Raw genomic sequence first — 24930 nt, forward strand, 5'->3', positions numbered from 1 at the left:
GCCTGTAGTCCCAGCTACTCGGGAGGCTGAGGCAGGAGAATGACATGAACCCAGGAGGCAGAGCTTGCAGTGAGCTGAGATTGCGCCACTGCACTCCAGCCTGGGCAACAGAGCTAGACTCCGTCTCAAAAAACAAACAAACAAACAAAAAAACCACTCCTGACCTCAAGCCATCCTCCAGCCTCAGCCTCCCAGAGGGTTGGGATTACTGGCGTGAGCGACTACACTCAGTCAGAATATACTGTTTGAATCTAATATGGAAATATTTTGTAATTCAGCAACTTATTTGAAAGACTTGGTGAAAAGATTGATGATGGCATAGCTGTAGTTTACACTAACTGATTTGATTTGGATTTAATTGATAAAGAGTCTAGTTCGGGAATTTCAGTTACTCCTCTTATTTATGTTAGCATTAGAGTTGTATGTTGGAGTTTTTGTTTTCTTTTATGTGAGGATGAAGAGGAAGCTGGCTTATTGGAGCTCTTAAAATCCCAGATTTGTGATAATGCCGCACTCTATGCACAAAAGTACGATGAAGAATTCCAGCGATACCTGCCTCGTTTTGTTACAGCCATCTGGAATTTACTAGTTACAACGGGTCAAGAGGTTAAATATGATTTGGTAAGATGATGGTGGAGACAAATAATTAAAAGACATTCTCTCCCTATCTCCCCCAAGAAATAAGCTGTTGAGTTTTGCTTTTAAAAATATTCCTGTTTTTGTGTTTTGTTCCAGTTGGTAAGTAATGCAATTCAATTTCTGGCTTCAGTTTGTGAGAGACCTCATTATAAGAATCTATTTGAGGACCAGAACACGCTGACGAGTATCTGTGAAAAGGTTATTGTGCCTAACATGGAATTTAGAGGTAATTATGGCAAAAGTATATTAGTGTAAATTTACTAGGTCTGTGTTTGTTTTTTGTAACATATTCAGTCTAATTCATTTATTACTGGATAAAACTTGTATATCATTTATTTCTTATTTTCTAAACCAAGACAGAAAATGTAGTATCTGTAATGAGTTTTGTTTTGCCGTGTGAGGGTTTTCTCATGGAAATATTAAATAAGACTTCAAAAATTCCTTTACACTAAGAAGATAAACTATCTGGAATTTCTATTTAGAGAAAGAATTTGATTTTGTTTCATTTATTGTTTCAATGAATTTTTAGCTGGCTTTATTTATTTATATATTTATTTGAGACAGGGGTCTCGCTCTGTCACCCAGGCTGGAGTGCAGTGGTGCAATCTTGGCTCACTGCAGCCTTAGCCTCCCAGGCTCAAGTGATCCTCCTACCTCAGCCTTCTGAGTAGCTGGGACCACAGGCACACATCACCATGCCTGGCTAATTTCTTGTATTTTTGGTAGAGACAGGGTTTCACTATGTTGTTCAGGGTAGTCTCAAACTCTTGAGCTCAAGCAGTCCACCTGCTTTAGCCTCCCAAAGTGCTGGGATTGCATTTCTGAGCCACCTTGCCCAGAAATAGCTGTTTTTAAACAATCGACTTGAGAATAGAAATAACTTTATAAATACAAGGTTGAAGCCCACTTAGTTTGTGCTTAAGATTAAACTATAGTGCTAAGAGCCTATATTTATAAAATGTATGTCGTTGTTCTAACAGTTGTGAAGAACAAGTAATGAAGGTGGGAGGGATTGTGTTTTTTGTTTTGGGGACAGGGTCTCACTCTTTCACCCAGGCTGGAGTACAGTAGCACAATTATGGCTTACTGCAACCTCAACTTCCCAGGCTCAAGTCATCGTCCCACCCCGGCCTCCTGAGTAGCTGTGACTACAGACGTGCACCACCATGCTCAGCTAATTTTTTATTTTTTTTATAAAGATGGGGGTCTTCCTATGTTGCGCAGGCTGGTTTCGAACTCCTGGCTTCAAACAATCCTTCTGCCTCAGCCTCCCAAAGTGCTGGGATTACAGGCATGAGCCACCATGCCAGGTCAAGATTGTGTTTTATATCAAAATAGTTATTAGATCAGTGGTTCTCAAATTACGTCTGGAACAAAATAAGGAAATTAAGGACAATATAGCGTGAGATTTTATTTCCTGTTGTGTTTTCATAAAAATATGTTTAAAGGATAAATCTTCTGGCTGGGTGTGGTGGCCCATACCTTTAATCCCAACACTTTGGGAGGCTGAGGTGGCAGGAACACTTGAGCCCAGAAGTTCAAAACCAGCCTGGCCAAAATGGCGAAACCTTATCTCTACAAGAAATAAATTAGTTGGGTATGGTGGCATGGGCCTGTGGTCCCAGGTACTCAAGTGGCTTAGGTGGGAGTTTTGCTTGAGCTCAGGAGGTGGAGGCTGCAGTGAGACATGATCACACAACTGCAGTGTGTGTGTGTGTGTGTGTGTATAGACTTTTTTTTTTTTTAATTTATATGATAAAAATAGAGATGAGATCTCGCTGTGTTGACCAGGCTGGTCTCAAACTCCTGGGCTCAAGCGATCCTCCCATTTCAGCCTCCCAAAGTGCTAGGTTACACGTGTGAGCCACCATACTGGCCAGATCTGACATTGTCTACTTATTTGTTGTTGAAATGACTTTAATGAAATAATAGTGCTTAAAATTAGGTTGTTGGTTTTTTAATGTTCTTATTTGGTGAAATTAAAAGTTAGCATTCTGATATTGATCCCTAACATTTTTGACAGTTGCAGGTGTAATCCAATTCTGGGGAAACTGTCACATTAGAACAAGTGAGCCTATCTCATAGTTGTGTGAATTACCTAATACCTCACCTTTCAGGGTAGCATTTGCTGCTCTAGATAATGATTAAGAGTATATGAAGTAGTCATCTGATGGGAAAGAATTCTTTGCTGTAGAACAAGGCAGTTCTACATACTCTTCTGCATTCTCAGCTGTAAAGTACAGTGATGTCTTTTGGAGTGTTATCTGAAATATCATCTCTCCTTGTAGCTGCTGATGAAGAAGCATTTGAAGATAATTCTGAGGAGTACATAAGGAGAGATTTGGAAGGATCTGGTGTGTATCTTGGTTTTTTAGTTACTAGTTTCTTAGCAAGCTAGTTTTAAGGTGGTCTCTTTCTAGTAAATGGGAGAAGTGGTATTGAGAATAAGAGTGTTTTTTCAGCGGACTTTCATTGAGAACTGTTGTCCTTCAACTTGTCTTAAAAAGCTCTTATATGACCTGAATGAAAATATCAAAAGTGGAATCATTCGTCTATTCTTACATAGTTAGTATTTATCAAAATTCTGTGGCTCTGTGGCCTCTTTAGTTTCGTTTTGATTTTGTATTTCTTGGGGGGGGAATGTTTTTTTCATTGTTTGTGTTGCTGATAGCTATTGGGTGGCTCTTTGTTTTTTGTTCTTTTTTTTTTTTTCATTTTACAATCATAGCCAAATTATTCCAGGCAATTTGTTTTCTTATAAATTGGATCAGTTTGTTGGTAGTTGTTTTTTTTCCCCATAATATATTTTCTTTTCATTTCGTAGATATTGATACTAGACGCAGGGCTGCTTGTGATCTGGTACGAGGATTATGCAAGTTTTTTGAGGGACCTGTGACAGGAATCTTCTCTGGTTATGTTAATTCCATGCTGCAGGAATACGCAAAAAATCCATCTGTCAACTGGAAACACAAAGATGCAGCCATCTACCTAGTGACATCTTTGGCATCAAAAGCCCAAACACAGAAGGTAAATATTTTTAATTTGGTTTTGTTTCTAAAACAGACATCAGTGACACCCGCACAAGTCAAAAAGAAATAACATCTCTGATAATAGAGCCTGCTCTGCCAGATAACCTATTAATTCTGATTAAGATTTATATAATCTCTGAAGATGGCTTTATGTTGATGTATTGAGCATTTAAGTTTCTTATAGACCAGAAAATTGATAGATGCCACACTTGTTACCTTAGCTGAGACCCGCTGTATAAAATATGCTTAACTTAAACTTAGCTATTCTTCAATTTAGGAAAGTTTCTTTATTGTCTATTAGTATAGTCTTATTTTACATTTTTATATTTTTGAGACAGAGTCTCGCTTTGTCACCAGGCTGGAGTGCAGTGGCGCGATATCAGCTCACTGCAACCTCCACCTCCCGAGTTCGAGCGACTCTCCTGCCTCAGTGTCCCAAGTAACTGGGATTACAAGTGTGCACTAAAACACCTGGCTAATTTTTGTATTTTTAGTAGAGACAGAGTTTCACCATATTGTTCAGGATGGTCTCAAATTCCTGACCTCGTGTGATCCTCACACCTCAGCCTCCCAGAGTGCTGGGATACAGGTGTGAGCCACCGTGACTAGACAGTATAGTCTTATTTTATATTTTATACATAAGCAGTTTGTGTTTTGTTGTTGTTGTTTTGTTTTGAGACGGAGTTTCACTCTTGTTGCCCAGGCTGGAGGGCAATGGCACGATCTTGGCTCACCGCAACCTCCGTTTCCCGGGTTCAAGCGATTCTCATGCCTCAGCCTCCCAAGTAGCTGGGATTACAGGCATGTGCCACCACCCTGGCTAATTTTGCATTTTTAGTAGAGACGGGGTTTCTCCATGTTGGTCAGGCTGTTCTTGAACTCCTGACCTCAGGTGATCCACCTGCCTCGGCCTCCCAAAGTGCTGGGATTACAAGCGTGAGCCACCTTGCCTGGCCTAAGCGCAGTTCGTGTTTGGAAGTGTTCATCTCTCTTTTTTTTTTTTTTTGAGACATTGTCTTGCTCTGTCATCCAGGCTGGAATGCAATGGCAACATCTCAGATTACTGCAACCTCTGCCTCCCGGGTTCAAGCAATTCTTGTGCCTCAGCCTCCCGAGTAGCTAGAATTACAGGTGCATGCAACTACACCTGGCTAATTTTTTGTGTTTTTAGTAGAGACGGGGTTTTGCCATGTTGGCCAGGCTAGTCTTGAACTCCTGACTTCAAGTGATCTACCCGCCTCGGCCTCCTAAAGTGCTGGGATTACAGCTGTGAGCTCCTGTACACAGCCAGTACAGTCTCATTTTATACATAAGCAGTTTGTATTTTGAAGTGTTCATCTCCATTTTAACATGGTTTTCTAAAATTGCCTGAATTTCTAATGTGGTAGATATATGCAGGTATTTTGTTATTTTACCATGTTATGAATTTGCTTTTCAGCATGGAATTACACAAGCAAATGAACTTGTAAACCTAACTGAGTTCTTTGTGAATCACATCCTCCCTGATTTAAAATCAGCTAATGGTGAGTTGTGAAATTCTTGCTTTTTTTATAGCTTACCACACTATACCTGCAATTCAAAAAACGGCTTCCTATCCTTGTTCCCTTTCATTCTTTTTTTTTTCTTTTGAGACGGTGTCTTACTCTGTTACCCAGGCTGGAGTGCAGTGGCGCAGTCTCCGCTCACTGCAACTCCCGCCTCTTGGGTTCAAGCGATTCTCCTGCCTCAGCTTCCCAAGCAGCTGGGACTACAGGCACGTACCACCATGCCCGGCTAATTTTTGTATTTTTAGTAGAGACGGGGTTTCCCAATGTTGGCCAGGCTGGTCTCAAACTCCTGACCTCAGGTGATCTACCTGCATCAGCCTCCCAAAGTGCTGGGATTGCAGGCGTGAGCCTCCATGCCCTGCCTATTATTTCTTTTATTGAATAAAATCTCAAATGGTTTCCCCAGATCTTGTCCATGTGAAATTAATTATTGATAAAGAAAATATTGCTTGATTAGGAGGAAAATAGGAATAAGTACAACTAAACTGTAACTCAGCTTTGCTACCTAGTGTATAAATAAGAATTATACATTGGCTTCTTTTTTTATTTGAAAGATGACTTCTTAAAAATTGGAGTACATTTCAAAGTACTAGAAAATTGATAAATATTAAGGATATCTTTTGGCCGGGCGTCACACCTGTAATCCCAGCACTTTGGGAGGCTGAGGCGGGAGGATTGTGAGGTCAAGAGATTGAGACCAGCCTGGTCAAAATGGTGAAACCCCGTCTCTACTAAAAATACAAAAACTAGCCGGGCATGGTGGTGCGTGCCTGTAATCCCAGCTATTCCGGAGGCTGAGGCAGGAGAATCGCTTGAATCCAGGAGGCAGGGGTTGCAGTGAGCCGAGATCGTGCCACTGCACTCTAGCCTGGGATACAGAGCGAGACTCCATCTCAAAAAAAAAAATTAAGGATAGTTTCTGATGTTTATGAATGTATTGATCTAGATCCAGATATATTCCTTTTTTTAAAAAAAAATTTTAATGTAGGAAATTTATATACACCCAAAGGTGAAGAGAATATTGTAATGAGCTCCCATGGGACCATCATCTAGCTTCAAGAATTATTAACATTTAGTGATCTATTCCTTTCATTAATTTATTTCCCTACCCACTAGAATAATGTAAAGCAAATTCCATCTAGAGAGACGTTTCTAATTCAGAATAGCTTCACTTCTGGGAATGTAGGTAGACATGCTCACCGATGCATGGTCCAGCTCATTTTTACTCAATTATATAATATGTGTTCCTTTGTCATGAAACAGGCATGGGGAAAAATAAAATTATTTATAATCCTACCAAAATTAATGACTAAATAGTAAATCATAATATAATTAACTGTGCTTTAATTACTTGACATTTTATCTTTTTTTATAACTCTGATGATGTCACTAATTTGGAAGTAATGATCCTTACCACTTAAGTAACTGTGGCTTTCTGTTTTTTTAATAGTGAATGAATTTCCTGTCCTTAAAGCTGACGGTATCAAATATATTATGATTTTTAGAAATCAAGTAAGTAGCTTTTTGTTACACGCCACTTAATCTCTTTAAGAGTTTTATTAGGTACCACCTTCTCGTCTACTGTGCAGTCATTTTATATCCACATCTAACAAAATTAACAATGATTTCTTTATAACTTAAAATTTTAGACCATGCTTAATTTTCCTCAGATGTCTTTTTGCAATAATAGTAATAGAATTGGGATCTAGATAATGTCCACACATTGCTTACAGTTGATTGTGTCTTAAGTCTCTTAATTTACAACAGAGAGGTCCTTCTCTCCCACTTTTTGTTTGAGATGGAGTCTCATTCTGTCACCCAGTCTGGAGTGCAGTGGCACCATCTTGGCTCACTGCAACCTCCACCTTCTGGGTTCACGTGATTCTCCTGTCTCAGCCTCCTGAATAGCTAGGATTACAGGCACCTGCCACCACACCTAGCTAATTTTTTGTATTTTCAGTAGAGATGGGCTTTCCCCATGTTGAGCAGGCTGGTCTCAAACTCCTGACCTCAGGTGATCTGTTTACCTCGGCCTCCCAAAGTGCTGGGACTACAGGTGTGAGCCACTGCACCCAACTGCCTTCCTTTTCTTTTATTTATTTTATTTTTTAAAATTTTTAATATTTTTTTGAGACGGATCTCACTCTGTCACCCAGGCTGGAATGCAGTGGCGTGATCTCAGCTCACTGTAACCTCTGCCTTCCGGGTTCAAGTGATTCTCCTGCCTTGGCCTCCCTAGTAGCTGGGATTACAGGCATCTGCCACCACGCCTGGCTGATTTTTTGTATTTTTAGTAGAGATGGGGTTTCCCCATGTTGGCCAGGTTGGTCTCAAACTCCTGACCTCCGGTGATCCACCAGCCTTGGCCTCCCAAAGTGCTGGCATTACAGCCATGAGCCACTGCACCTGGCCTCTACCCTTTCTTATGCTTGTTGTTGGCGAAAACACTCATTTATCTTAGAGACTTTCTCACATTTTACTTTTGGCTGATTGCATCCTAATGGTATACAGTCATCCCTCAGTATTCAAGGGGTATTGGTTCCAGGACGCCTGAATATCCCAAAATTGATGCATACTTAGGTCCCACATTTGGCCCTGCAGAATCCTCATATATGAAAAGCCAGCCTTCCACATAGAGATTTTGCATCCCAGGAATACTGTTTTCTATTTGCATTTGGTCTAAAACAAATCCAGCCAGGCACGGTGGCTTGTGCCTGTAATCCCAAGACTTTGAGAGGCTGAGGCAAGCAGATCGTTTGAGGTCAGGAGTTTGAGACCACCTTGGCCAACATGACGAAACCCCGTATCTACTAAAAATACAAAAATTAGCCGGGTGTGGTGGCACATGCCTGTAATCCCATCTACTTGGAAGGCTGAGGCATGAGAATCACTTGAACCCAGGAGGCGGAGGTTGCAATGAGCCAAGATCATGCCATTGCACTCCAGCCTGGACAACAGAGCAAGACTCAAACCTGTGTTGTTCAAGGGTCTCCTGAAGTTTATGTTGTCTGTCCCTCTAGTCCCCATATTTCTATATTGGTAAATCTGGGGGCTTGATTAGACTTAGATTCCTTGGTCGGGGGTGACACAAGAAAGCATCATAGGTATACTTACTGTTTCATTTCATCAGGATATACACAATATCTGGTTGTTTTGTTTTGTTTTTGTTTGTTTTTTGCTCACTGCAAGCTCCGCCTCCTGGGTTCACACCATTCTCCTGCCTCAGCGTCCCAAGTAGCTGGGACTACAGGCGTCAGGCACCACGCCTGGCCCTGGTTATCCATTTTTAATGATGTTAATACAGATCAGTGGATTCAGATGAAGGAGAACGTTACATTGTCAACATTTTTTAAATAGCATTTTAAAAATTGAGATATACTTTACATAATAGAAATTTTGCCATTTTATTTATTTATTTTTGTTTTATTCTTTTTTTTTTTTTTTTTGGAGATGGAGTTTCGCTCTCATTGCCCTGGCAATGGAACGATCTCGGCTCACCGCAACATGCGTTTCCCGAGTTCAAGCGATTTTCTTGCCTCAGCCTCCTGAGTAGCTGGGATTACAGGCATCCACCACCATGCCTGGCTAATTTTGTAATTTTAGTAGAGACAGGGTTTCTCCATGTTGGTCAGGTTGGTCTCGAACTGCCGACCTCAGGCGATCTGCCTGCCTCGGCCTCCCAAAGTGCTAGGATTACAGGCGTGAGCCACTGCGCCCGGCCTTATTCATTTATTTTTGAGACAAGGTCTCACTGTCTGTTGCCCAGTCTAGAGTGAACTGCTATGATCATAGCTCACTGCAGCCTTGAACTTGTAGGCTCAAGTGACCCTTTTGCCTAAGCCTCCCTGAGTAGCCAAGACTATAGGTATGTGCCACACCACCTGGCTAATTTTTTATACTTCTTACTTAGTTTATTTTTCTCTCTCTCTTTTTTTTTTTTTGAGAGGTAGTCTCGCTCTGTTGCCCAGGCTGGAGTATGGAGTACAGTGGTGCGATCTCGGCTCACTGCAGCCTCCGCCTCCCAGGTTCAAGTGATTCTCCTGCCTCAGCCTCCTGAGTAGCTGGGATTACAGGTGCCTGCCGCCATGCCCAGCCAATTTTTGTATTGTTAGAAGAGACAGGGTTTCACCATGTTGGCCAGGCTGGTCTCAAACTCCTGACCTCAGGTGATCCACCCCTGTCTCGGCTCCGAAAGTGCTGGGATTATAGGCGTGAGCTACCACGCCCGGCCCATTTCTTTATTTTTTGAAACAGGGTCTTGTTCTGTCGCCCAGGCTGGAGTGCAGTGACATGACCACAGCTCACTGCAGCCTTGAACTCCTGGGCTCAAGCAGTCCTCCCACTTTCAGCCTCCTGAGTAGCTGGAACCCAGGCACGTGCCACCACACCCAGCCATATTGCATTACTTTTAAAAAATCAATTGAGAAAAACTATAGAGAATACTTGCTTCCCCAGTTAGAGTATGTTGGAATTTTGCCTATCTTAAATGGTATCTCATTGCAGTTTTAATTTACGTTTGTTTTATTTTGAGTTCAGTTAAGCATCTTACCATTTGAAGGGTCCATTTTCATTTCTTTTCTGTGAACTGTGAATTCATATTCTTTTGCCCATTTTTCTATCTGATTATTGATCTTAGTTTTTAGAGAATGTGTAGTTTTTCTTCTGATTCTTAACGCCTAGGTCACTTTAATTGTACTGAGGAAAAAATCAAAATGTGCACTCATCTTATTCCTTTATTTTAAACACACAAGCAGTAATAAAACAATATGATGATTACTGAAATAATCCTCACAAATCTTAAAACTCCAGGCCATATTTATGTATACATACATATACAATGGAGGTACTCCAGGTGCTCCCTGCCCAGTCAGTCCCTTTCTCTCTATAGGTAATTACTGTAATGAATTCAGTGTATTTTACACCCATGGAAGTGCTTTTCTTATGCTTTCACTACGTGTTTATGTTTCTGCAAAAATTATTTAGTATTATGTAGGTTTTAATTTTTTTTTTTTAGATAGAGTCTTGGTCTGTTGCCCAGGTTCAAGCCATGCTTTTTTTACACTTTCACTACGTGTTTGTGTTTCTGCAGAAATTATTTAGTATGCTGTAGGTTTTAATTTTTTTTTAGATGGAGTCTTGCTCTGTTGCCCAGGTTCAAGCCATTCTCCTGCCTCAGCCTCCCAAGTAGCTGGGACTGCAGGTGCCCACCACCACACCCAGCAATTTTTTGGTAGAGACAGGGTTTCGCCATCTTGGCTAGGCTGGTCTCGAACTCCTGACCTCAGGTGATCCACCCGCCTCGGCCTCCCAAAGTGCTGGGATTATAGTTGTGATTCACCACGCCTGGCCTAGGTTTTAAATTTTTGTTTGTATAAATGACATCATACTGTGGGTTTCATTTTTCTGTTTTTTGTTTGTTTGTTTGTTTGTTTTGAGACGGAGTCTTCGCTCTGTCACTCAGTGCAGTAACACGATCAAGTCATGCAGTGGCATGATCTTGGCTCACTACAAGCTTCGCCTCCTGGGTTCATGCCATTCTCCTGCCTCAGCCTCGCGAGTAACTGGGACTACAGGCGACTGCCACCATGCCCAGCTAATTTTTTTTGTATTTTTTAGTAGAGACGGGGTTTCACTGTGTTAGCCAGGATGGTCTCGATCTCCTGACGTTGTGATCCGCCCGCCTTGGCCTCCCAAAGTGCTGAGATTACAGGCGTGAGCCACTGCGCCCAGCCTTTTCTGTTTTATTTTGAGAATGGGGTCTTGCTCTGTTGCCCAGGCTGGAGTGCAGTGGTGCGATCATAGCTTACTTCAGCCAGGAAGTTCTGGACTCAAGCGATCCTCCTGCCTTAGCCTCCCTAGTTGATGGGATTACGGGCATGCTCCACCATACCCAGCTACATCATGACTGTTTGTCCTTAACTTTTTTTTTTTTTTTGAGACATCTTTTTTTGTTTGTTTGTTTTTGTTTTTTTCTTTTCTGAGATGGAGTCTCGCTCTGTTGCCCACACTGGAGTGCAGTGGTGCAGTCTCAGCTCACTGCAACCTCCGCCTCCTGGGTTGAAGCGATTCTTCTGCCTCAGCCTCCCGAGTAGCTGCGACTACAGGTGCATGCCACCACGTCTGGCTAATTTTTTGTATTTTTAGTAGAGACGGGGTTTCACCATGTTAGCCAGGATGGTCTCAATCTCATGACCTCGTGATCCACACGCCTCGGCCTCCCAAAGTGCTGGGATTACAGGTGTGAGCCGCCACTGTGCCCGGCCTGACATCATTTTTGAGTTATTCATTTAGTGTCTAAAGCGATCCAGCTACCTCAGCCTCTCAAGTTGCTGGGACTACAGGAATTCACTACCATGCCCAGCCAATTTTTTATTTAAATTTTTTTTTTAATAGAGATGGGGTCTCACTATGTTGCCCAGGCTGGTCTTGAGCTCCTGGGCTTAAGCAATTGTTCTACCTTGGCTTCCCAAAGTATTGGGATTATAGACAGGAATGAACCACCACACCCAGCAGGTTTTTCTAGTTTAGACTAATGAATGTTTCAAATTTAGAGGGTTTTAATGAAGATTGTTCTTATATTTGTTGCTTTTTGGGGGTGGGAAGAGAACAAAAAATGAGACACAAAAAGGTTAAATAACTTTTTCAAGAAATATCTGCTAGTGATGATTCTTAAGTTTGGTGAAATCTTAGTCTGCTTCTCAGTGATATTATTATTTTATGGTATGTTGATTTGTCTGTAAGATGTTATCCTCGTAGTTCTGTGCTCTGAAAAGGAGAATTTAGAAAGTGGAAATTGAACGATTATGTGCAAGTAAAAGTTTTGATTTCTGGGCAGCATCATCTCCTGTTATAACAGAGCTTAAAAATAGCAAATTGTTCTTTAAATCAACAGGCCCTTCTCTTCCAATTGTCTTTTACTCAAATAGGAATCATTGCATTTAGAGCATGTTTATTATTGTGTTTTTTAGGTGCCAAAAGAACATCTTTTAGTCTCGATTCCTCTCTTGATTAATCATCTTCAAGCTGAAAGTATTGTTGTTCATACTTACGCAGCTCATGCTCTTGAACGGCTCTTTACTATGCGAGGGCCTAACAATGCCACTCTGTGAGTATTTTATTCTAAAGTTTTTTAGCCTGGGGTAGGGGCTGTACTGTGCTGGTCAAAGATACCTCTGAATGTTTTCATAATTTCACTAGTAGGAAAACAAATGTCTACTTTTTATTCCTTTATACTCTGTCTCATTCTAAAAGGATTTGAGGCTGCTTACTAAAATAGCTGCATTATGACAATACAATTAAATAAACTGGAGCCAAGGAAAATAACTGAGATAAAGTTAATAAACAGAAATGTGTGTCAAAGGATCCTATATAGTAGTTCAACAAACTCCAGATTTTATTTGGAGTCTCTTAGCAGCCAAGGCAAAGAGGGAAACTTAGGGAGTTAAAATTTTCACAGGGTCTATGAGATAAAAGTTAAAGCAGAGAATACTGTACAATAGTAGTAGTAGTGTTCTCAGCAACATCATGTAACAGTCATTTTCATGTGGCTATTTGCGTAATGTCACTTATTTCTGAGATATGACCTAACCGAATGAAAGTAATTCACTAGGAGCCAAGAAAATAGCTCTTCTGGCCTGAACCAGAATGAAATGTAGAGGAATGGATGGTCTGAATGTCTTTCAGGCCACTATTCAACAGTATTATTTCTTGAAACTGAGCTTTGGGTAAGAGATGGAAAACAGTTCTAGGTTCTTTCCTTCATCAAGAACTTGAAGTACAGATACTCTCAGTGGCCAATTAAGGGTAGAAAGGACATCCTTTGAGGTGAGTCAAGCCAGTACCTATCTTCAGGCCCATAATTTATCCAGAAAACAGTTCTGAATCTTGCTCCACCTCCAAAAACAAAATAAATGACAGAGTACCCTGAGATTCTGAGTTCTTTCTCAGTGGTAATGGATATAAACCAGGGATAACTGTTCCAACTTTAGATGTTGGGTTTAGCTGGTTTTTTGGTTCAGTTGTGTTGGTTCTCGATGTGCCTTCTTGGGAGTCTAACATGAGCACATGTAAAAAAAATTATTTTCCTAAACTGTCTGTCAATTGTCAGTGGTGCTGTCAATTGTCAGTGGTGGGAGATGGCTCAGTTTTATGCTGAGAAGGGTGACATAGTTGTTGCCAAGGGTAATCCGCAGTGACAAGCTCAAGAGTTGGTAGTGACTGAAAGCTGTTTTTTCATCTATAGCTTTACAGCTGCAGAAATCGCACCGTTTGTTGAGATTCTGCTAACAAACCTTTTCAAAGCTCTCACACTTCCTGGCTCTTCAGAAAATGAATATATTATGAAAGGTAGGCTGTTTCCCTGGTGTGCAGACTACAGGTATCCAATCTGAGATTGTAAGGGTGAGCACTCTGAGTTATACTTCAGGTTATACAGTCTATGAACCAGATAATGTTTAACAAGCAGTACGTTAGTTTAGATATTTCAAAATGAAAAACATTATCTTGTTTACTACTAACAGTAATCTCTTTTTTTTTTTTTTTTTGAGATGGAGCCTTGCTCTGTTGCCCAGGCTGAAGTGCAGTGGCTTGATCTCAGCTCACTGCCACCTCTCCCTCCTGGGTTCAAGCAATTCTCCTGCCTCAGCCTCCCGAGTAACTGGGATTACAGGCGCGCTCCACCATGCCCGGTTAATTTTTGTATTTTTAGTAGAGACAGGGTTTTGCCATGTTGGCCAGGCTGGTCTCAAACTCCTGACCTCAAATATCTGCCTGCCTCAGCCTCCCAAAGTGCTGGGATAGAGGCCACTGCACCTGGCCAACAGTAATCTTAATTTGATACGGAACCTCTCATTACAGAAAATGAAGCAAAGCCCTTTTTTCCTTCCCTAGATTGAGTTTCTTTAAGGCAAAGAAGAGATCATGCAACATTTATTAACTGCATGCTCACCTAGGTAGGGGTGAAATGTGGGTGCCTGTGGTAGACTCTACACAAATCATGTCTTACATACTGCCAAGGACACAGGCAGCTGTATCCATCCACAGGCTGGTGTATCCATCCACCAGGCACTATATTAATTGGGTGTCCTGGTGCCAGCTCTGAATTTAGAGACAGTCTCAGTGTTTTTCACTGTTGCATCCCAAAAGCCTAGCACATTGGGTCGTAGGAAGCACTTTTCAGAGAAACTCCCTGATCCTTCCAGTCTGGATCAGAAATCCTAGAGTGGATGTGTGTATCTGGGTGTATGTTTCCAGCGCTATCCTTCCCCCAACAATGATGTATAATTGTGTAATTACTATTGTTTAATGTCCTTTTTTCTTTTTTTTTGAGATGGAGTTTCACTCTTGCTGCCCAGGCTGGAGTGCAATGGTGCAATCTCAGCTCACTGCAGCCTCACTCTCCTGGGTTCTAGCGATTCGCCTGCCTCAGCCTCCTGAGTAGCTGGGATTACAGGCGGGTGCTACCACGCCCAGCTAATTTTGTATTTTTAGTAGAGACGGGGTTTCTGCATGTTGGTCAGGCTGGTCTTGAACTCCCGACCTCAGGTGATCCACCCACCTCGGCCTCCCAAAGTGCTGGGATTACAGGTGTGAGCCACTGCGCCCGGCCTTAATGTCCATTTCTATGAGAGCAGCTAACTAGTCTGTAATCTTCATTACTGTGTTTTTAGGGTATGTAAGAATACACAGTATGTAATACCTTCTCTGTACGGTTGTATGAGTGAATGAAATAATTCTGCGCCAGCCTAGTGGAGGAGCACCAATTTATCCTCTAACCCTTTTAACACAGGTCAGGGAAAGATTTTCTCTAGGAAGTGATGTCTAAGCTGAGATATGACCTAACTGAATGTTAGGTGTGAGGGATAGGTAGCAATCTGTTGAAGGGTGGATGAGTCTTTGGCTCCGGTAGAGGAGGAAACATGATGTGCAAAGTTCAGGAGGCAAGAGCAGATAGCTTTCTGTCCTTTATGCTTGGCATGTATTTGGGGCTCTGCTTAGTAAACATTTATTTTGGAAATGTTATTTGTGGAAAGAGCTTTCATACATTTTTAGCTGACAAATTTATTTTTCTCCCATGCTTCCTATTTTTAACCCATTTATGGTCTTACTTTTGAGCAATATTTTTGCAATTTGGACTCTCTGTGGCTTTACATGTATTTTTAGAATTTTTTTAGACTCCTAATCTCTCTTTTTTTGAGGGAGGTAGATAGGCAGTTTTCTCTTTCAGTTTCCTGTAGTTTGTGATCATGTTTCCTTTATGCTAGGGCTAAACATTTTCTGATGCTGATTTCTTTTTTCTTTTTTTTTTTTTTTTTTTTTTGTGAGAGAGAGGGAGTCTCGCTCTGTCTCCCAGGCTGGAGTGCAGTGGCATGATCTTGGCTCACTGCAACCTCCACTTCCCAGGTTCAAGCGATTCTCAAGCCTCAGCCTCCTGAGTAGCTGGGACTACAGACATGCACCACATACCTGGCTAATTGTGCTATTTTTAATGGAGATGGGTTTTGCCATGTTAGCCAGGTTGGTCTCAAACTCTGGCCTCAAGTGATCTGCCAGCCTCGGCCTCCCAAACTGCTGGGGTTATAGGTGTGAGCCACCAAGCATGGCCTCTGCTACTGATTTCTAAGAGAAAGAGACCCCAAACAGTTCTCTCTCAGACTCACCTGCTCCATTCATGTCAGCTCACTGTTTGTTCCTCTTAGTCAACCTCTTTAATTATTTTTTAAACCTTGAGCCTTCTAGAAATACTCAGTATTTCCCAGCTAAATTTTGTTGCCAACCCCTGTTGTCCTAATTTTAAAAGGAAGGGAAATTTAGATTATTTTTAAATGTAGAGCGCTATCTTGGGGTTGTCTAAGCATCTTAAAATTTAGTTGATGAATTAGTGCGCTTTTTTCCCCCCAGTCGCTCTCTTATTCTGAAGTTTAACTAAACTCTATTTGTTTTTGCTGTTTTTATATTTTACAGCTATCATGAGAAGTTTTTCTCTCCTACAAGAAGCCATAATCCCCTACATCCCTACTCTCATCACTCAGCTTACACAGAAGCTATTAGCTGTTAGTAAGGTAATAGAGCCAATTTTGAAAGTGGGGTTCCTTTTTTATTTGCTCCAAACTGTTTGGGCCTCAGAACTCTTTGGCATTTCGTGAAGCTTTAGAGAAGGTCTGTGAATTCTTACTGACCAGCCACTAATGGACTTTTCTGAAAGTGTGGGCATGCTGTTAGATTGGAGACATAATAGCAGTCACCTTTAAGTATATGCTAGAAGCTTGAATACATTTTCATTCTCATTACAAGAGTAACATGTTTATTTTTGAAAAAGAAAGTGCAGATGATCCAAAATTACCTTAAATGGAGTTAAGTAGGCTTTGCACTAAATGGATATAAAAGAGGCTGTCTGGACTTCTATGAAATGATGATTAAAATCCTTTGTGTTGTCTTTTCTTCCTTACTCTTATTTCTCAAAAGGAAAGTTTACTCTTTGATCAAAATTTTACAGATACTTGGATTCATGTTTATTAACACTAAGTTTTAGAAAATGAAAAATCTGTTTAAGGCTGACAGAATTCCTTTTTAGATGCTATTCTTGATCTTATGAGAATTAGATCAATTCATAGGAAGTGTTGGAGGGATTTTGGAGAACAGAGTGATTATTGTTCAACCGAGTTAGGGCTAAGGGTCTTTGGACTACTTAGGGCCTTGAGGGATGGAGCGGGGAGGGAACCCAAGTCTCTGCCTCCCATATGTATACAATCTCATGTTCTGATTGAGTCAGATTTGTATGCTAATAGCCTTCTAAGAACTTGTTTAAAGAAAAATGGGGTTTTGTTGCTTAAAAAGAACATAAAAAACTACTCATTTGGGGGATCATCACTCAGTAGACATAGACATTGAGGCCCACAGAAGTTAAGGCTAGTGGCATTACTAGGACTTAGTATTTCTTCTCTGCAAGGGCACGTGGGTTTAAGACAAGTTACTTACAGCTCTGGGAGCTGAGGTTTGTATAAGCAACTCTGTAACTCTGAAGTATTTTTTTTCATGGTGGACTTTGGGCCATTTAAAAAAAAATTCAAATGAACAAGCACTAGATTGGTATAATTGGTATTTTTTTCTTAATTTTAATTTTTAAAAAATAAGATGGCCTCTATTTTAAATGTGTTTTATAAAGGTTAGGTGTGGATTATTAGCATAATTAGCTTTTTTTTTTAATTGCAGAACCCAAGCAAACCTCACTTTAATCACTACATGTTTGAAGCAATATGTTTATCCATAAGAATAACTTGCAAAGCTAACCCTGCTGCTGTTGTAAATTTTGAGGAGGCTTTGTTTTTGGTGTTTACTGAAATCTTACAAAATGATGTGCAAGGTAAGTTAACGGAAATTATTTTCTTTGTAATGGAATAAAATTAACATGGCTATAAAATGTAGCCTACCTAAGCGATGTGGACCTTTTGTGTCAGTCATTCCTTCTGAAGCTCACAGCTCTGTTTTTACTTTTATCAACAGAATTTATTCCATACGTCTTTCAAGTGATGTCTTTGCTTCTGGAAACACACAAAAATGACATCCCATCTTCCTATATGGCCTTATTTCCTCATCTCCTTCAGCCAGTGCTTTGGGAAAGAACAGGAAATATTCCTGCTCTAGTGAGGCTTCTCCAAGCATTCTTAGAACGCGGTTCAAACACAATAGCAAGTGCTGCAGCTGACAAAATTGTGAGTCAGGTTTTGATATAACTGTAATTTTATAAAGTAGCTTGGAGAAACTGGGGATGGCAGATGTTTGAAATTTTTTTATTTAAAATAAATTTAAGGCTGGGGGCAGTGTCTCAAGCCCACCACTTTGGGAGCCTCTAGTGGGAGAATCCCTTGAGCCGAGGAGTTTAAGACCAGCCTGGGCAACGTGGTGAGATCTATCTCTACAAAGGAAAAAAAAAGCTTTTTAATTAGCTGGACACAGTGGAGCATGCCTGTGGTCCCATCTACTTGGGAGGTTAAGGTGAGAGGGTCGGTTGAGCCCAGGAGTTTAAGGCTACAGTGAGCCATGATCTCACCATTGCACTCCATCCTGGGCAACAGAGCTAGACCCTGTCTCTTAAAAAAATAATAATAATAATAAAAAGGGAAATAATTAGTAGAAAATGTTATGGTATGTTTTATTAGAATTCTATATCCTTTAGTTATTTATATCCATGATGGAAAATTTTAAAAACAGAGCCAAACAGGTTGATTTTAAGAACTTAACTTTGGTCAGGCGTGGTGGCTCACACCTGTAATCTCAGCACTTTGGGAGGCCGAGGTGGGCAGATCACCTGAGGTCAGGAGTTCAAGACCAGCCTGGCCAACATGGCGAAACCCTGACTCTATTAAAAATAAAAATTAGGTGGATGTGGTGGCACGTGCCTGTAATCCCAGCTACTTGGAAGGCTGAGGCAGGAGAATCGCTTGAACCTGGGAAGCAGAGGTTGCAGTGAGCCAAGATCGCCCCATTGCTCTCCAGCCTGGGCAGTAAGAGTGAAACTCCGTCTCAAAAAAAAAAAAAATTACTTTAATGGCTATGTGGGAGGAATTTTTCCCCATATTTTTCAGAAATAATAAAAGAGAAAAGGATAGATTATTACAGTATGAACTCTGTTTTAAGACATATATCATGTTTAACTTTTCGAATAATTATTCCTGTTAACCATTTTCTGTTGGATCTCATTTCTTAACAGCCTGGGTTACTAGGTGTCTTTCAGAAGCTGATTGCATCCAAAGCAAATGACCACCAAGGTTTTTATCTTCTAAACAGTATAATAGAGCACATGCCTCCGTGAGTATGACTAGAACTTTGTGCATTTATTTAGAAATTTTGTTAGGTGCTCAGAAAAGTGCTAAATTTATATTGTTGATTTTTTTAAATTCTTTAGTGAATCAGTTGACCAATATAGGAAACAAATCTTCATTCTGCTATTCCAGAGACTTCAGAATTCCAAAACAACCAAGTTTATCAAGAGTAAGTAAAATCATCTTGATTTTCTGCAGAAGTAATGAAAGAAGGTAGCTAAAACCCTTAGACTTTATGGTTGCAGATACATTTTTTATCTGTTTTAAACTTTATGCAAAAAATACTTGGCCATGTATGGAGGTTCACGCCTGTAATCGCAGCACTTTGGGTGGCCAAGAGAGGCGGATCGCTTGAGCTCAGGAGTTCAAGACCAGCCTGGGCAACATGGCGAAACCCTGTCCCTACGAAAAGTACAAAAAAATTAGCCAGGCATGGTGGCATGTGCCTGTAGTCACAGCTGCTTGGGAGGCTGAAGTGGGAGCATCACCTAAGTCCCAGAGGTTGAGGCTGCAGTGAGCCAAGATCACACCCACTGCACTCCATCCAAGGTGATAGAGTGAGGCCCTGTCTCAAAAAAAAAAATATTTTAAGGGCCTGGTGCGGTGGCTCTCATCTGTAATCCCAGCAGTTTGGGAGGTGGAAGTGGGAGTATTCCTTGAGCCGAGGAGTTAAAGACCAGCCTGGGCAACATGGTAAGACCCTGTCTCTACAAAACAGCCAAGCATGGTGGTGTGTGCCTGTAGTCCCAGCTACTCAGGAGGCTGAAGTGGGAGGATCACTTGAGCCTGGGAAGTTAAGGCTGCATGAGCTGTGATCACGCTACTGCACCCAGCCTAGGTGATAGAGTGAAACCTTCTCACAAGAAAAAAGAAAATATTTTAAGATGTTTGTGTTCTCCAAACATTAAGTTAGTGTCAGTCATATTGTGTTCCAGAGGTTGGTTTATGGTTGGATACCAAAACATTTTTTCAGTAGAAAGAATATTATAAGGAAATATAAATCAAAGACAGCATGTAAAGGTCTATGATAGACAAGTTTTCTATTTACTAGAAGGCAAGTATTGATGCCACAGCCTTTGGATGTTAATGATTATGCATAGGTTTATTTTGCAGACTTAGATCTGAGTTCTCTATGCTGATATTCTGCATCTTCTTTCAACAGGTTTTTTAGTCTTTATTAATTTGTATTGCATAAAATATGGGGCACTAGCACTACAAGAAATATTTGATGGTATACAACCAAAGTAAGTTTGTTTTTATTATTTTTTAAAGGAAGAAAATGTTTTGACTTTTTTTAGTACAAATCAGTATCTCTGTCTTATAGATGATGATGTGGTTCTTGGTATGGAGAGAGCGTCTATGGTTTTCAAAATATTCTTAGGTATTGGGTGTAAAGAAAAAGTAATCCTGGCCCAGCGTGGTGGCTCACACCCATAATCCCACACTCTGGGAGGCTGAGGAGGGAGGATTTAGCTCAGGAGTTTGAGACCAGCCTGGGCAATATAGTGAGACTCCATCTCAAAAAAAGAGAAAACACCCTGGAATCATTTTTGTAATCCTCTAGATTAGAGGACCCTCTACTCTACACACTGGCATTCTCCACAGCCAGTGTTCTATATTATGTTAAATGGTCAGTGTTGTCTCCAGGAGCCTGCCTTATTAAAACTAACAGCAGAAAACACCACATGTTCTCACTCATAGGTGGGAATTGGACAATGAGAACACTTGGACACAGGGCGGGGAACATCACGCTCCGAGGCCTGTCGTGGGGTGGGGAGCAGGGGTAGGGAGGGCAGAGGGAGGGATAGCATTAGGAGAAATACCTAATGTAAATGACGAGTTAATGGGTGCAGCAAACCAACTTGGCACATGTATACATATGTAACAAACCTGCACGTTGTGCACATGTACCCTAGAACTTAAAGTATAATTAAAAAAACTAACAGCAGAATTTTCCTTCCCCCTTTTTTAAAAAATCATGCTAATCTCCATATCGTTCCAATTTTAGTATATGTGCCGCTAATGCAAACACAGCAGAATTTTTCAAATGAGAAATACTTAGGACCAATAAATTAACTTTGTTTTTGACTTATATGGTATATATGCAAAGAATGTATTTAGGTGGCATTTCCCATTAGTAGGGAATAAAACAATTATAACGATAAGATAAAGAACAACTCTTAGGGAAAATTTCTTTGGGGACAGTTAGATCCCTGTACCTCAGTTATGTCTCAAAAATTCTACATTGACTAGAAAATGAATTACTCTGGAAAGCAGACCAGAAAACATGGCTTCTGGCAGGAGGGGATTTTGAGGAAATCTCATGCACTGCTAGTGGGAGCCTGAATTAGCGTGATCTTTCTAGAGAGCAAAACATATGCACTTTTTATCCAGAGCATTAGAATTGCCATACTCTTTGAGCCATATTTCCACTTCAAAGAATTGATTCTATTAACGCATAAACTGAGGATTTTGCATCATTTAGAATTATGGAAAACTTCACTTCTAGCATGTTTGCAACAACATAGAATGATTGGCCGAATTATTTTAAACAGCCATTAGCATTTATGTACCTGAAGGTATGTAAGCAAAGATAGTTGGGAAGCTTATAACCCAAAAATGTTAAAACTAGTTGTTTCTGGGTGGTGGGATGATGGGTGACTCCTTTTTTTCCTCCTTGCTCCTCTCTGCTTTTTTTTTTTTTTTTCGAGACTGGCCAGGTGTAATTTTTAAAGAAAAAAGCAGAGAGGGCCAGGAATGGTAGCTCACGCCTGTAATCCCAGCACTTTGGGAGGCTGAGGCAGGTGGATCACCTGAGGGTCAGGAGTTCGAGATCAGCGTGGCCAACATAATGAAACCCCATCTCTACTAAAAATACAAAAAATTTGCCAGGCGTGGTGGTGGGCACCTGTAATCCTACCTACTCATGGGGCTGAGGCAGGCAGATTGCTTGAACCCAGGAGGTGGAGGTTGTAGTGAGCTGAGATCGCACCGTTCCACTCCAGCCTGGGCAACAAGAGCGAAACTCCGTCTCAAAAAAAAAAAGAAAGAAAGAAAAAGATTATAGCATTTGGCTACAGGGTAGAGGCGTGATGAGGTTTTTTTATGTTTTGACTTTCAGTCTCTTCAGCTGATCAAAAACAGCAGTCTTGTTATTTAGTAATTTATCATATTCATATGAAGTAACTAACATTTAAGCATTTTACTATTACATTATAGTGATAATCTAACATTGAGTTGATTTATTTTGCTTTAATAGAATGTTTGGAATGGTTTTGGAAAAAATTATTATTCCTGAAATTCAGAAAGTATCTGGAAATGTAGAGAAAAAGATCTGTGCGGTTGGCATAACCAAATTACTAACAGAATGTCCCCCAATGATGGACACTGAGTATACCAAGCTGTGGTAAGTACTTCATTTTAATATTTTTGTAAGTTACAACTTCCTTCCCATATGACTGCAAAATTAACAAAGCTTATTCTCTTGGGGGCCAAGAGAATTTTGGTCTGATCTCAGCTTCCCCATAAGCAACCATCAGATCCAAGACATGATTTCTGGATCCTTCTGGGCCTAGAATGATCTTGTTTCCTGGTTCTTTTTTAGGGGGATTCATGGACCCCTCTAAGACAATTTTATGACAGAAGCCCAACTAAACTGACTTATCTTTAAGGGGAAGAACTGAATAAGCCAAGAAAAGACCCATCTTAATTTCAAAGGTCCCCTTTTATTCTTGAGACTATGAGTCTGTAATTTTGTGTCTCTGAGCAATTGCTGCTTTTAAGTCTTCCGAGTATTTTCTTGACCTTTTTATCTCTTGCTTTCTTCCAATCCAGGACTCCATTATTACAGTCTTTGATTGGCCTTTTTGAGTTACCCGAAGATGATACCATTCCTGATGAGGAACATTTTATTGACATAGAAGATACACCAGGATATCAGACTGCCTTCTCACAGTTGGCATTTGCTGGGAAAAAAGAGCATGATCCTGTAGGTCAAATGGTGAACAACCCCAAAATTCACCTGGCACAGTCACTTCACAAGTTGTCTACCGCCTGTCCAGGAAGGGTAAGTGTGTTGTCAAAGAACTCTGTGATAAATGGAGACTTTAATGGGAGAGCAAAAGGATAGTAGTTGTTCTGGTGTCTGTTTTCATTGGTGGGCGTAATAAAACTAAATCTCATTGAGTTACAGCAAGCTTATTTTCTTTAATTAAAAAAACTGAGCCCTTTTTTTCTTGTATTATGTACTACAAATATATTTTAAGTGAATGGATTTAGGAGTGAGAACAAAGGAGGAAAAATCCCTTCAATAGAAATGTAATAATGGCTGTATAGTTGCATTTTGTCAGCAATTATTATAGAGTTTATTTCCCAGATCAAAGTAATCCATCTATTATTAAAATGTAGCATTTTTTATTTTTATTTTTGTTTATTTATTTTTTTAGACAGGGTCTCACTCTTATCCAGGCTGGAATGCAATGGTACGATTATGGCTCGCTGCAGCCTCAACCTCCCAGGTTCAAGTGATCCTCCTGCCTCTCAGCCTTCCAAGTAGCTAGGACCCACTATACCCAGCTAATTTTTTATTTTTTTGTGGAGACAGGGTCTCCCTATGTTGTCCAGGTTGGTCTCAAACTCCTGGGCTCAAGCCATCCTCCTCCCTCAGCCTCCCAAAGTGCTGGGATTACAAGTGTGAGCCTGGCCACAGTTTTTTTTTTTTTTTAATTGCAGCATACTCAGAAATTAATAGATCATGGCATAAACCTAATAATGACTGTATAGTTACATTTTGTCAGCACTTATTATAGATTTCTTACATGTTACCTGATAAAATATATATTTTTCAAGCCAGACACAAGTGGTTTATGCCTGTAGTTCTAGTGCTTTGGGAGGCCAGGGCTGCAGTGAGCTATTACGGTGCCACTGCAATCCAGCCTGGGCAACAGAGCGAGGTCCTGTTCTCTTAAAAAACATGTATGTGTGTGGTGTGTATATATATATGTATATATATGTTTTCATTGTATTATTATGGAGACTTCCAAACATATATAGAAAGAGCATAATGAAGCCTGCACATGCCCAGCTTCAATAATTACCAATATCTTGCCAGTTTTGTTTCATTTGTTTCTCCTTTTATTCTCTGTATTGAGCAAGTCTCAGACATCATACGTTTCACCTGTAAGTACCTTATTCTACATCATTAACCAGTAAGGACTTTTTAATTGACCACAATACCACTATCACACCTAATAATAGTAATTCCTTATGGATCTATTCTTTAGACCTATTTTTGAAGGCATAAAAGCAGTTGAGTTTCTGGAGAATCTTTGGATGGTGATTAATGGCTTGACTGGCTGCTCTTCCCAGAGCTGTGGCAGCTGTCCTGTAGAAGATGGGGTTTGTGTTGGTGCACCAAGATCTCCAACAGCCAGTGTGTGTTTCCCGTCTCTTGTAGGTTCCATCAATGGTGAGCACCAGCCTGAACGCAGAAGCGCTCCAGTATCTCCAAGGGTACCTTCAGGCAGCCAGTGTGACACTGCTTTAAACTGCATTTTTCTAATTGGCTAAACCCAGATGGTTTCCTAGGAAATCACAGACTTCTGAGCACGGCTGCATTAAAACAAAGCAAGTTTTCCTTTTGAACTTGTCACGAATTCCATCTTGTAAAGGATATTAAATGTTGCTTTAACCTGAACCTTGAGCAAATTAGTTGGTTTGTGTGATCATACATTTATGTGGGTGGCTTCTAGTTTGCAACTTCAAGGGACAAGTATTAATAGTTCAGTGTATGGCGTTGGTTTGCGTTGAGCATTTGCACGGTTTGGATAATCTTAAATTTTGACGGACACTGTGGAGACTTTCTGTTACTAAATCCTTTTGTTTTGAAGCTGTTGC

At 40.5% G+C, this 24930-nt stretch overlaps 1 protein-coding gene across 6 annotated transcripts in view; it reads left to right on the forward strand.

The window, feature by feature from the left end:
• CSE1L (chromosome segregation 1 like) overlaps nucleotides 1-24730 on the forward strand; it is a 50240-nt gene extending 25510 nt beyond the window's left edge. For all 6 annotated transcript variants that reach the window (XM_054467457.2, XM_063659322.1, XM_063659321.1 and 3 more), the window contains 17 exons: nucleotides 454-621; nucleotides 736-865; nucleotides 2928-2993; nucleotides 3464-3666; nucleotides 5107-5191; nucleotides 6666-6727; nucleotides 12184-12320; nucleotides 13458-13561; nucleotides 16178-16275; nucleotides 17426-17576; nucleotides 17717-17925; nucleotides 18924-19021; nucleotides 19119-19204; nucleotides 20198-20279; nucleotides 22295-22441; nucleotides 22870-23101; nucleotides 24491-24730. In XM_054467457.2, coding sequence (XP_054323432.1) covers nucleotides 454-621; nucleotides 736-865; nucleotides 2928-2993; nucleotides 3464-3666; nucleotides 5107-5191; nucleotides 6666-6727; nucleotides 12184-12320; nucleotides 13458-13561; nucleotides 16178-16275; nucleotides 17426-17576; nucleotides 17717-17925; nucleotides 18924-19021; nucleotides 19119-19204; nucleotides 20198-20279; nucleotides 22295-22441; nucleotides 22870-23101; nucleotides 24491-24580 — 2148 coding nt within the window. In that variant the 3' untranslated portion in view covers nucleotides 24581-24730. The remainder of the gene's footprint in view (nucleotides 1-453; nucleotides 622-735; nucleotides 866-2927; nucleotides 2994-3463; nucleotides 3667-5106; nucleotides 5192-6665; nucleotides 6728-12183; nucleotides 12321-13457; nucleotides 13562-16177; nucleotides 16276-17425; nucleotides 17577-17716; nucleotides 17926-18923; nucleotides 19022-19118; nucleotides 19205-20197; nucleotides 20280-22294; nucleotides 22442-22869; nucleotides 23102-24490) is intronic.
• The last annotated feature ends 200 nt before the right edge of the window (nucleotides 24731-24930 follow it).

The sequence above is a fragment of the Pongo pygmaeus genome, chromosome 21, assembly GCF_028885625.2.
Source record: "Pongo pygmaeus isolate AG05252 chromosome 21, NHGRI_mPonPyg2-v2.0_pri, whole genome shotgun sequence".
NCBI lineage: Eukaryota > Metazoa > Chordata > Mammalia > Primates > Hominidae > Pongo > Pongo pygmaeus.